At 36.8% G+C, this 14286-nt stretch overlaps 1 protein-coding gene across 1 annotated transcript in view; it reads right to left on the bottom strand.

Moving 5' to 3' along the window:
• Nucleotides 1–14286, bottom strand: part of LOC308506762 (uncharacterized protein) — a 267868-nt gene that overhangs the window by 32850 nt on the left and 220732 nt on the right. Inside the window, exon 14 of the mRNA XM_081070665.1 lies at nt 11009–11221. Coding sequence (XP_080926791.1) covers nt 11009–11221 — 213 coding nt within the window. The remainder of the gene's footprint in view (nt 1–11008; nt 11222–14286) is intronic.

Genomic DNA, 14286 nt, shown 5'->3' with positions numbered 1-14286 from the left:
ACTAGATGTCCTTATTCAAACACCACTTGGGTTTGATTCTTGGTATAGCAAAGAAATACGGAGCAGTAAAACATTCATATATTTTAAAGGAGAATTTCAAGAACTGAGGGTCTATTCTAGGAAACTTATAATTTCCCTTAGAGCATCAAAATATTTAGCATAGTACCAGAGCAACATGGCACGATCCAGAAGAATTAGAAATATCGGAGGGTGAAGTCTAGGCAGAGGACATTGATATAACTTCCTAGCTTCTTCAGAGCCCACATGGAGAAATCAGGGGATTCAGAAGTTACCCCATGCTGCAAAGGCAGTCTCAAGTACTGAGAAGACTAATGACATGGAAGAGGGCTTGGCTTTTTATAAGTTGGCCACAGAGTTGGAAACCTTGAGACCAAAGGCTAGATAGGTGTCTCAAGCTCCAGGATATTGCTCAATATGTTCAGGCTCCAATATCAGCCTCATTTGAAATTATACAGTATCTAGATGTCCTGGAACAAACCAAATAAGTCACACTGCAGCAGAGACCAGTGTAGGCCTGAAGAAGAATATATGTCCAGTGGCCCTTCCCCATGACTTTTTTTTTTTTTTTTAAGGCTTTCCATCTAGATACTATACAAGGATAAAGGAAAAGAGAAAGCAAAATTAAATAAAAGAAACTCTGGTATTATTGATCTGTAAGAAATTGACCTTTAACTACATAGAAACCAAGGTATCTATAAACATTATTTTGGCTGAAAAAACAATCAACTGAACTAAGCATACTGTAACATGCTAAAACTACTAGGCAAACTGTGGGCTTTTGAATCAAATTGTGTCTCATTATAGCAAACTGATAGTTATTCTTGCAAACTTTAGGTTCTCCATAAACTAGCCCATCTTCTACATTGAGACCAGATTTATAAACTCTAATATCATTACCAGCCTATCATCTTCCCAAACTTAAAACAGATAATCTTGTTAAAAATACATGTCATTTTATATTAAAGAAGCTTTGGCAACTGTCCATGACTCAGACAATTAAAAACACTCTCCCAGATAGATCTCTTTCCTTATCAACACTGAACTTGATACTAACTTCTGTTATGGCACTTTCATATAGTAGTGTGATTATTGCTTACATTTTTATTTTTCCCTTCCAGATTGCAAGTTGCCTGAGGGTAGGGGCCATACATTACCATATCTCCTGTAGCATTACAAGTGGGCACAGTTTCTGCCTTTCAGTAGAAACTCAGTAAATGTTTATTAGCTCCAAAAAAGGTCTCTTTTTTTGCCAATTTTTAACCTCATAATTTGCTCATGTAATGTGTTTCCCTTTTTTTTTTCATAATGAAAATGGGATTACTCCAAAATTCGTCATTCTGGGTGATGGGGTTCAGGACACACGGCTCCAAAATATGACACCTTGCCATATTGATTATTTTAAGCTAAAGGAATTTATAAACTTGCAGGTACAGGAAGGATTTTCTGACCTTCCCATAAAGGAGGTCATAAGAACCTCATTTGAGAAGTACCTTCTCTATACCAGGAGAAAATGAGGAACTTATTTCGGAAGACAGAGGGACACTGAGAAGAATCCGAATAAATAGGCCTAGTTGTTTCTTCCAGTGTACTACACTTAGCTCATACCCTTTTCTGTCCTTACATTTTTCTACAATTTTCCACACTTCATCAAACCTAGCATAAAAATATTCAGATTTAAACACTCATTCAAGTCTTTATTTCCTTAATAAGGCTCCTGTGTCACACAAAACTTATATAAAGCCGTATGCTTTTCTCTTGAGAATCTGTCCTTTGTTACAGGAGCCCAGTCAAGAACTTAGAAAAGAGAGAGATTTTTCCTCCTCTACACAGGAAATTTCTCCTGACTCACCTATTCTGATCAACTCAATCTGCCTCTCCAGAGCCCTCACATAGGCAGTTAAACTTTAACTTGAATTGGATTACTAATTTGTTATTGTTATCTAGATCACTGGTGTTTGCATATTTGTTCCCTCCAACAGACTGTAAGAACCTGAGGAATGATATCATTTTTAATCCTCCATTAAGTATAATTAGTGAAAAAAATACACATAAAAATAAAATTAACACAACTGAATTTCAAAACAATAAGCCTTGAGAGGTTTATTTCATTCCTTCTTTCCTTCTTTTATTTAAAATTCCCTGCTTCATCCCTAACCCAAATACAAACTGATTAATGAGATGGAGATGGGAAGTCAAAAAAGAAAAAGAAAGGTGGGTTCTGGGTGCAAACCACATGTTGTGCACAGTGTGTCTTCCTACACATTAATAACAAATACCAACTGGCAAAGCCATGTTGAAATATCTGATGTATGCTCACACCACTGCAAGCTAAAATAACATCTAATGCCCATTTTTTTCTACCGGGCTCCTCTGCAGAAGGATATATTCTAATTACCATCACCAAGTGATATTTTAACTTCTCATGCATTCATATTTGTTGAGCACCTACCAAATGTCAGGCCTTATTGAAAAGTTTCAGATATTTTAATAAACAGAGCACATAAGAATCTCTCCTCTATGGTACCCACATCTTAGTAAAAAATATTCTATATACTATAGTATTACTAATGTTACTCATCAGCTTTTTATTTTTCAGAATGAATCACTTGACAATTTATTCCTGTCTTAAAGCCTGTTTGCTTTTGAGGTGGGGAAAATATTTGTTGTTATCCTCCAGCCCTTGTGTATATTCCTCAAATCATGCTATAAAGATAAAAACTAATGCATAGACTGCAGTACAATAACAGTGAAATGTGAGATTGTTTTCTAGAGAATTCAAACAAAATAATTTATCTTACAATTTTATTAAAATCAGTTTCTTTAAAAATTTTTGATTAAGTGCAACATGATTTAGACTCCCAGTTTCTAGTTCTGAACGTAAGAAGCTTAGAAGTCAACACTTCATCTTAACAAGTAAAAAGCTAAGCAGACTGAAAAATTAACAACTCTTTTTGGATCTGTAAGAAAAGTGAGAACATGGGGCTAAGTGCAGCCTGTAAGACTGAAGAGACAGACAGGCAAACCCAGGAAGTCACAGCTTAACTGTAGCAGAGACTCACCAGCAGAAACCAATGAGGGAACCAGGGCCCAGGACAAAAATCTGAACTGTAATTGACAAATTGCTGGAGGCTTAGTGTGGACAAGTCTGAGATTTAAAACTTCAAGGGAACCCACTCATAGAGAGGGCCCCTCACTTTTGTGAGTTTTACTTCCAGGAGCTCAGCCAGTTCTCTGTCAGATTTTTCTCTGATATTCAATGTCTTTCTTGTCTCTGGCAAGGGAGAGGAAAAGGAACCATTTCGAAATACAGCAGAGCACTCTGGCCTGTCCATAGGAAAAACTAGTCAATCAGAGCTTAACTGACCTGGGGGAAGGGAAATCCCCAACTGCAGCCCACTCTAGCAATCCCAGAACTGAGAAACACTTGTGAAGTTCACTGTCCAGAGCCATAAGCTCACTAAAAACATGATTTATCATTATTTACATAAAACTAAGTAAGTCTTTCATTGACTTTTATACTTTTCAACCCACTGGTCTAGCATTGTGTACACCTAGCCCACCTGTATGTTTCATATACACTTCTTAAAAATATGAATTATCTTTAATTTTTCAGTTATTTGCATGTAGAAATACACAAGTATGAGGTATGATCACAAAATTTGGTGATGTTTAAATAAAAAAAACATTGCAGTAAAAGACACATTGCAATTAATCCCCCTCAAAATACTCCCCCTCATTTCAAACACACTTATCCCATCTGTCGTGCGGGGCGGCCTGCGGGGTCTCAGCTCCCGCTCCCCACATAAGAACATGGTGAGGCCAAACAGGAACACCCATGGAGCCATAGATAGGGGAGTCATACCATTATATTCTTGCTGGCAGCATCCACCTCTCTGCAGTCCGCTCTTGCTAGCTCAGCCACCATCTTCTTGCTAGCCCCCATTTTCTGCTAGCATAGCCACAACAGTTATATTAGTGGCCAATGGCTCACTGGTTACAGCTGACAGCCAACTAGCCACAGCTGATGGCCATCCAATCACAGTTGATGGCCATTTACTACCTGAGCCAGCACCTTTCCACGTGAGGCCGAGAGCCTGGAAACAGCACTCCTGGTTCTGTCCCCACACCATCATTCTTGCCATTTTCTGAAGCAGTTCTGGAAGTCCTCTTTCATAAGTATCTTTAGTTGCACTGTCGTGGCTACCTTGATATTCTGAATCAATTCAAAAACTTTACCTTTCATGGTGATTTGGCTTTGGGGAAGAGCCAGAAGTCATATGGTGCTAGATCCAGTGAATAAGGTGGATAAGGAGGACAGATTGTAATGTTTCTATTTGACAGAAATCGCCATACCAGAAGCAATGTGTGACACAGAGCCTTTCTGTTGTGATCACAAAATAAAGTGAACACTGCTGCCGAGTGCCATCCAACGGAAAGGTAGGGATCTTCAATACAGAAAGAGGCACATTGAACCTTAGTAATAGTGTGTGACAAGTTTCGAATCATTCAGTGCAATCAGTCAGGTGTGAGCTACATTTAAGAGAAGGCATGTTTTAAAATGTGCCATAAATCATCCTCCATCATGACAATGATCCATGTCACACATCACTTCTGGTATATGGCAATTTCTGTCAAATAAAAACATTACAGTGTGTCCTCATCTACCTTATTTACCAACTCTGGCACCGTGCAACTTCTGGCTCTTCCCCAAAGTGAAAATGATTCAGGACATCGAGACAGCCATGACAGCAAAACTAAAGACACTCACTAAAAGAGGACTTCCAGATCTGCTTCAGAAAGTGACAAGAATAATAGGATAAATGTGTTTGAAGCAAGGGGTAGTACTTTGAGGAGGGTTAATGGCACTGTGTCTTTTACTATAATAATTTTTTTTATTTGAACATTCACTGTAGGAGGTATGGCAATTAAGTTCGTGAACTTGCCATAGTGCGCTTACATTGACAGCACTGTACAAACAGCTCAGTAAGGTTTCATAACCTTGGTATATCAGTCTCTTACAGCTGTGTTCTTGTCTATGTGTGGCGGTGTCTTGCTGAGTGGCATTCATTATTGTTGTTGCGCATTTTTGAGTGCTGTTGTAAGAATGTCTGAGCTTGAATTAGAGCAATGAACAAACATTAAATTTCTTGTTAAACTGGACAAGAATGGAAGTGAAATCAGGGAATTTATGAGGATAATGCCATAAAGAAAATGGCAGTGTACAAATGGATTAAATGTTTTTCTGAGGGGAGAGAATGCATCACTAATGAAGACAGGTCAGGGTGGCCAGTAACAAGTAGCACTGATGAAAATATTGCAAAAATTCATCAAATTGTGCATTAAAATCATCGGCTGACTGTAAGAAGTATAGCAGACCAAGCAAACATCGATAGAGAAACAGGGAAACCTTAATTGAAAATCTTGGCATGAGAAAGGTGTGTGCAAAAATGGTCCCAAAGGAGCTCACCAATGAACAAAAGCAAAAGAGAGTCAAAGTGCACTAATACCTTTTGGAGAGGAAAGATGATGTTTTGGGCCATGTTAGCACTGGTGATGAAACATGGGTGTACCGACACAACCAAGAAACAAAGCCTCAAAGTGCACAGTGGAAATCAGCCAATTCTCTACGACCAAAAAAGTTCCATCTGTCTAAATCAAGAGTCAAAACCATGTTGCTAACCTTTTTTGATATCAGAGGGATTACTCATTACGAATTTGTACCAACTGGACAAACAGTTAACCAAGTGTACTATTTGGAAGAGCTGAAAAGGCTGCGTGACAAAGTTAGACAAAAATTACCTGAACTTTTCTCCAACAAGTCATGGCTCTTGCATCACAACAATGCACCAGCTCACACAGAACTGTCTGTGAGGGAGTTTTTAGCTAGTAAGCAAATAACTGTATTGAAACACCTTTCCTACTCACCTGATCTGGCCCCCAATGACTTTTTCCTTTACCCAAAGATAAAGGAAATATTGAAAGGAAGACATTTTGATGACAATCAGGACATCAAGGGTAATATGATGACAGCTTTGATGGCCATTCCAGGAAAAGAGCTCCAAAACTGCTTTGAAGGGTGGACTAGGCACTGGTGTCGGTTCATAGCTTCCCAAGGGGAGTACTTCGAAGGTGAGCCTAGTGATATTTAGCAATGAGGTATGTAGCACTTTTTCTAGGATGAGTTTGAAAACCTGATTGTCAGACCTTGTATTGTTTGATTACACCTCATATTTTGAGTGAACACACAAAATAAGATAAATCTGTGATGAGAGAGTCTTTCCAAGTTTCTACAAATTAAACTCTTACCCATAAACAAGAATCCTGCAGGTGTGAGTTGTCTACGTTTGCATGTGTCTTTGGTACACTGATCACTCTTTAGCTTGTTTTTCCTACAATTCCTACATCTTTTTTTTCCTTTGCATTCATGTTTAATGACAAGTTCCACCCACGTTATTTGATGCTCGTTTTTCTTTTTTAAATTAACAAACTTACAATTGTCCCTAGTGGATTGCATGCTCTTTGTTGCTCACTTGAAAGTCTACTACATCAAATCTATTAAAGTGATTTACTCCTACAGTATAACAATTTTATGGTAATAGAAATAGAAACTTTTGTTAGAGGATCAGCATCATTTGATTTGAACATATAAGTTTGTTTGCCTGTAAGAAATGTTTTCAAATATACAATGGCAGACACATTGGAAACATTAATGCTGTTATTCAATTCAATTTCCACAATAAATGTTGAGCAGTTACAGGATTGAGGTACTGTTAGGTGTTTAAGGTATAGCAATTACATGAACATACATTACCATTTACCTTTGAATGCAACTTAAATTCCTTTGGAGATTCGCCTCTAACCATATATTAACGAGGGCAATTAAGATGATTGTTATCATTCTGTTTTTCAAGAGTAATGCCAGTACAGCCTAGTGATTTATGGTCAGATACAGTGAAAGTGAGAAATAATATGCCTGATTGTTATACATCAATGTAATTTCTAAAGAGCAAAAAAGCATATGCATTTTAACTAAAAAGACCCACTACCAAAATTTCAGATGGAGAATTTCAGTCAGACAATCATATCAATAAGTCACTAAACAAGTTGTAATATAAAGAATGTCATGTCATTACAAAAATAAGAAAGCTAGTTCAGCTTTTGCCACACAATAGTCAGAAATATTAGTCCATCTCTTCTCCTTACTTTTATTGCTGATATTATTACAATATCAAAAAAATCACCTGTTGTCAGAATAGTGACACATTTTCCTATGATTTGAAGAGTGTGCAGAACCTCTGGCTTCATGGAAAGGCTCTTTAAAATTTCAAATCTTTTAGCAATAACTTTCCAATGAAATAACTTTTCTAAGAACAGTCTTGGAATTTTTAACAGAAATACCAGGAAGCTAGAGACCTCTACAGAATGTTTGAGTCCCCAATTTTAGGAGGCATATGGACACAACTAACTGATCTATAAGTATGTCATAAACCAGGAAGACCTTCAAAACCTTACTTTAAGATGAAGATTTTTACCAACGTTTTTTTTAAAAAATACTAACAAGATTTCCTCTGCAGCTCTCTGAGATTACACACACCTCACCCTATGTGGTGGCATTGATACTGAACTGGTACACATTGGTAGGGCCATACCCATTTTTTTAAGTACTGAAATATTGCTATTTTAGATAGTAAATTACTGTACTTTGACCCCCCTAGTTCCTCCCTGATATCCTAGCTGCTGCAATGTGGTCACAGCCCACTGCTGGGGTTGTGGGGTAGGTCCCAGCAGGAGAAATTGTATCCTAATAACATGGCTAGCTAAAGTCTCATTCCCATCTTGGACCTCCAAGCCTCCTTTGCTCCTTGCTCTTCCGTAAAGCTGCACACATAGGAGTTGCTGTGTACTGAGCTGGTTATTAAATGCAGTATTTTGACTTGTGTGGACTTTTATTTCTGGTTTGCCCTTTTAGACAACCCTCCCCCATTACCAGCCTCTTTTCCTTTCAGTTCCTGCTTCTGTTAACCAAAGGAGATGTTTAGGCTGTAATAAAGAACAAAAAGCATTTATTTGAGCAAAAAGGATTGTAATCTGGGAGTCAAGAGTCAGGTAACAACTAAATTGTGCTCCAAAGAGAGCAAAGACAGCGTTATATATAGGTAAACTCTCGCAGTGTGATTTCACCTATATATAGGTGAAATTTCCCATTTAGGTCTTCTATGTAAATGAAAGGTTCTGGCTAGGTTAACAGGGATTGGTTAGTTCCAATCTGCAAACAGGGGGAGGTGAAAACTACAAGGGGGAAGTAAAACCATATATGCTCCTCCAGCAGCTTTGTTCCAGGGTGTTTATGGCTCAGCCTTGAGCTGAGTTTGGCAACAGGTCAGCAACTTAATAGCAGTTCTAAGAACTGAGGCCCAAGAACTGCATAGGCCCCACTTTCATGATGGCCTCCTGACTCTATTGTTAAGTGACTTTCTTAGCAATGTTTATTCCATTTTATTTTCTCTATTACCACTTCACATATGTGTGTTGTCTTACAAGGCCTTAGAGGAATGACCTTAGCCCTCTGGATGGATTACATGCAATCAAGATGTAGCATGCTCATTTCCAAAAGGCCCAGAGAATTGCTTCACTGTGCTCTGAAATGGCCTGAATTCCTTATTTAAATGTCCTAAATATCAAGTTCTATGTAATCAAACAGTTTATGCTCCTTCATCTGTATCAATAGATCTCACTGGGTTCTCTGTTTTAGCTATCTCTGTCTAAAAGCAAACAACAGATGTCTCTGCCTTTTTTAAGTTATTAAATACCTTCAAGAAGTGATACTTGGGTTTAAAACTCCAATGCATCATTGCCCACCTCAGTTGCAAAGTGCACAGGAAATCCTGAACCTAGCTTTCATCCTAAGTCAGGGAGGGAAAAGAAAAGGAGGTTGCTAGTGTTGATACAAGGAACAGCACAGGCTGAAAGGACACAATTTCAGACCCAATCATTCACCTGGCAAGCTGTCAACAAGACTGATTCCAGCAAAATTGCTGAAGAAGAAAACCTTGTGTTCATGTTTTGAATCCCCTCACTCCAGGGTATCCTCACTCTGGTCTCTCCTCATTGGGGTCACCCCAGTTTCTCCATCCTGTTACCACAAATCCTCCACAACAGGGGGTTGGAAGTAGACTGACCTGGGTTGACTCTCAGCTCTGACACTGACTTGGGGGTTTAGGGCAACTTACTTAAGCAGCCTCTTCATCTGCAAAACGAGCATACCAACAGTTCCTATGTGGCAGGATAACATTTCTAAGTATTAATCTATAAATTTAATCTTCCTGTGCTCACCAATTTTTTTTCAATTGAACACCAAGGACTTCTTCCATTCTCTCAGCCTAATCAGACAGAGCCGAATCATACATAGCACAAACAGGAAGAAGAAGAAAAAAGCATGAGTGTTTAGTGTTGGGCAGAAAGATTCAACATTCTTCTATATATTTACAGAGGAAATGTACTCATTTGAAGGGACAAGATAAACATCACACTGAGCTAGAAATGGAAGAGTCAGAGAGGACCCACACAGACTGGAAAAGGAGGAATGACAGAACCAGGAAAATTACCATCTAAATTGAGTATGGGGCAGCTAAATGGAAGGTGACCAAGCTCTGAGATGTCCTTTTGGTTTTCATCTCGGGAAGATACAAATTTCCAATTTTCCAATGTTGGCCCATTTCACTTTGGAGTGACAATTATCTGTGCCCCTACAAACTCTCCCTAGAAACTTCAAAACACACATATCCCAAAACATGTCATGTAGTAACACACTATCAGTCTCATGGTTCTGAACACTCCTACAAGTCCCAGAAGATAAAGGTTTGTATACTTTGTGGGTGTTGGTGATATGAAGGAAGAGCTACTTCCTGATATTCCTCCTATAAGGTGACTGAGCATTATGAAATCATACTCTCAACTAGCCTGGCCATAGTAGTAATGTTATCTGTTTTTAATCTCAATCAGTCCACCTAACAGTTTAAAGACCATAAGCATGATACTCTGTCTCTCACGCATGACTTCCTCTGCTGTAAAGTCGGATATAGCCCATTGCACAGTGTTCTTATGAGTCAAGCAAGGGTGCTAATTAAATGTGTGTGTGTGCATGAGCTTTTCTTTTCTGCACTGTGAACATCAGACTCACCAGTCTGTAGCAAAAACAGGGACACAAAGAACCATGAATGGTCTAAGCCTTCCTTCTTCCCAACCCCAGAAGCTTGTAAAAATTCTCCTAAATAGCCAGATGCCAGGTTAATAAGGAGATAGAGGAGTGGGAACACCTCCAGGTTTATCCAAAATATACAGTTTAAACTAAACTATTTCAAACAAAAATAGATGAACAGAGCATTAATAGGTAAACTAAATGTGTAATCTTATATGCCCATCAACCTATAGGAAAATTATGACTATATTAAAGTTGTCACGCTAATTGTCTCCCAAATCCCCTCCTAAGTCTTAAAAAAAAAACACTCAATATTTAGAATTTAAAATTACTTTCTTACTCAAAGTACAGAGTTTCCATTGGTGGAAATTCAGGCACCAAAAGAAGCAGTAAGGAAATATTGTTGAGCCTAGATTCTCAAAGCATGGTTTGAAGACCAACTCATCAACAACAGCTAGTTGAATTATAAATGCAGGCACACAGGTCCCACCACAGTCTATCTGAATTAGAATCTGCTTTCTAACACAATTCTCAGGTAATTTGTATGTACATTATGTTTCAGAAGCAGTGTCTGAAGGGTCAGGATCCCTCTTTAACCATACCAAGCATTCAGCTGCCCTCCCCTCTCATTAAAAACACCAGCCACGGGAAACCAACATATAAAACATCCAATTTGCAGAATGATCATAGGTTAAAACTAAAAAATGAAATACTCAGAAAATGCCATTCTCATATGTTATTGGCAAATGTCTTTAACATGTGCTGAGAAAAATAAGAGCAGATGCTTACTGTTCCATCACACTGGCCATCCTTAATCCTCAGATACATCTGTGCATTTTTCACACTTTCAAACATGCAAATCCCAGAGCTAATTTTATGCACTTTCCAGTAGGATTTTTCAGACTGGCTTCCCACTCCACTGCAGGTCCCATCAGGCTGGAGACACAGGGCCTGGCATAGGCTCGTAGCAAGTAGAACCACAGCACTGTTGAGGAACATGCCCTTCAAAGTAACAAACAGAATAGAAAAGCAATAAATAACAAGCTCACATTATGCTAGAGGAAGATGGCTAGAGGAAGAGTCCATTCTCTTAGAGAAGTTGCAGTGATCAGGATCTTACCAGAAGTTTTGTGGCTAAAAACGAGCAAAAAAAGGAAGTTAATAATTTAACTGCTATGCAAAGCTAAACAAAACTAAAGAAGGCTATCTGGTGAACTCATAATTTACAACAATCATTATTTATTGGGAGTGAAAGGGTAAGCATCAGATGCTAAAGAGATTTTAAAAAGATACAAAACACAAACTCTTCTCTTAAGAAATTTACAATAACTGATAAAAAATAGTTTTAATACTAATACAAAGCGAATAAAAATAGTGTGCTAGAAGAATTATGAAATGCACTCTATAGATATTAGTTAAATGTATGAATGAAGGAGTGAATAAATAAACACATAAATACGTAAATAAATAAAAAGATATCAAATACAAATAAGGCATATTTAAGTAAATCCTATGTAATCAATAGCTTAAGAAGAAGACATAAAAAATCCTCGAAAGTTGATTAGAAATACACTAACAGTGTAGAGAAATGGATAAAAAAAATATATATACAAGTCACAAAAGACAAAATACAAATGGTGAATAAACATAAAAAAAGGTACTCCACACCAGTAATTAAAAACATAAAGCTAAAATTAGATGTTTATTTCTCTAGAAAAATGTCGGGGGTTTTTGTTTGGTTGGCTGGTTGGGTTTTCTTTAAGGACCACACTTAACACTAAGATCAGTGAAAATAAATGCTTTCTACAGTGCTAAAGGGAATTATGCAATAAAGAATTTAATTTTGTCCAGAGATGTCTGGCCTTTCCCCTGACCTTCTGAGAATAAATCTCTAAATGTAGTGCCTGATAGGAGTGCCTTTGTTTGCCTGAGGGCCTTGGGCCAGCCATACAGTAAAAATGTGATTTAGGATGGGACTTTGAGTCACAAGGTGTCAGTTGACCTCCGGAGAAGCTGGAGACTGAGATCAGCCACATATACTCCCTACATAATGGAACCCCAGTAAATACTCTGGGCACCAAGGCTCAGGTGATCTTGATCCCTGGGTGGCAATACTCCACGCATCTTGTCAATATATTAATGCTGAGAAAGTAAGTGTCTTGACTCCACAGGAATAAGAAAATGTTCGGTACTTTTCCTAGATGCTACCCTACGTGTTTCTTTCCTTAGCTGATTTTTTTTGTTATTATTAAAGTTTATTGGGGTGACAATTGTTAGTAAAGTAACATAGATTTCAGGTATACAATTCTGTAATACATCATCTATATATATCACATTGTGTATTCACCACCCAGAGTCAGTTCTCTTTCCAGCACCTTATGTTTGATCCCCTTTACCCTCATCTGTATCTCCCTCCCCCTTACCCTCTGGTAACCACTAAACTATTGTCTGTTTCTATAAGTTTTTGTTTCTTCATTTGTTTATCTTGTTCTTTTGTTGTTTTCAGTTTTATACCACATATCAGTGAAATCATATGGTTCTCTACTCTTTCTGTCTGACATATCGCTTAGCATTAAGTGATATAAGCATTATAATCCATCCATGTTATCACAAATAGCACTATTTCATATTTTCTTATGGCAGAATAGTATTCCATTGTGTATATATACCACAACTTCTTCATCCAATCATTTATTGAAGGACACTTAGCTGATTTTAATCTGCATTCTTTCTCCATAATGAAACGTAACCAGGAGTATAACAGAGTTCAATGAGTGCTGAGTTATTCTAGTGGTCTCAAGGACCCCTAAACTCTAAAGTTTGTGTCAGCATTGAGAGTGGTCATGTGAACTGTTTCCTCTGATTTCACAGTTGACTTAACTTTCCCAGCATTAAAAATTGGTACGTTTTTCTGGAAAAAAATTGACAGCATGTTTCTAGAGTCTTAAAGACTTTACATTATGACCTTAAATTCAATTTCAAATTATCCAAGCTAAACAAATAATAAAATATGTGGTCAAATACATGTCAAAGTATATGTTTCAGTAACATATGTAGAGATAATAAAATGAAGAGATTAAGATTAAATGTGCAATAGTAAATATATATATATATGTATGTGTATATATGTGTGTGTATACGTGTGTATATAAATATATATATGTGTGTGTATATATGCATGTGTATATATACGTATATATATACATATACATATATGTGTGTGTGTGTATATATATATATATATATATATATATATATATATATATATGTGTGTGTGTGTGTGTGTGTGTATACCAGCATTGCCAAAAAAAAATGTATACACATTTTTAAGAGATGTTAACACTTTGGTCAACATTGTTCAAGCAGTAGTTCACTGTAATTAGAAGTGTCTGGATGCTTTGAGCACCTTTTGTAATTGCAGAAGTTGAACATGACTTGTATTCATCTTTTGTTATTGGTATATATTAATACAGTTTTTTCCTTTCTTAAAATGTGTATACATTTTTTTGGCTCTCTCTTTCTCTCTCTCTCTCTCTCTCTCTCTATATATATATATATTTATATATATACATATATACACACATATATATACCTTATGTTTAAATATTATGCAACCATTAAAAATTATGTTGTTTGTGGAAAAATAATAAAGTGATAAGTATTTATTTCATAATAAGTATAAAAAGTTTTGAAGACAAATTGACTTTGATCTGATTCATGAACCATCATTGACTAGCTATGCTACACTAATCAATATTCTTAACTTCTCTGAAAATTTTTCTTCATATTTAAAATATGAATGACAAAAATAAATAAATAAATAAAGTACAAGTGACAATATCGGTCTTTTTTTGATTAAATTTATGATTAAATTTAGGCTTGTATGTGGTGAGGCTATTAGTAAATTGCCAGGTACAAAATAGGCAGTCTAATAAATGATAGATATTATATTAATATGGTAATACTATTATTTTTAGGCTAAGTTTACAAATACATACTAGAAAGAAAGAAGCATCAGCATTATGAAATGATCACATGGATATTACTCAAAGGTTATAAATATTTGA

This window comes from Rhinolophus hipposideros (genome assembly GCF_964194185.1).
Source record: "Rhinolophus hipposideros genome assembly, chromosome: 13".
NCBI lineage: Eukaryota > Metazoa > Chordata > Mammalia > Chiroptera > Rhinolophidae > Rhinolophus > Rhinolophus hipposideros.
This window is presented reverse-complemented; position numbering and strand designations above follow the sequence as displayed.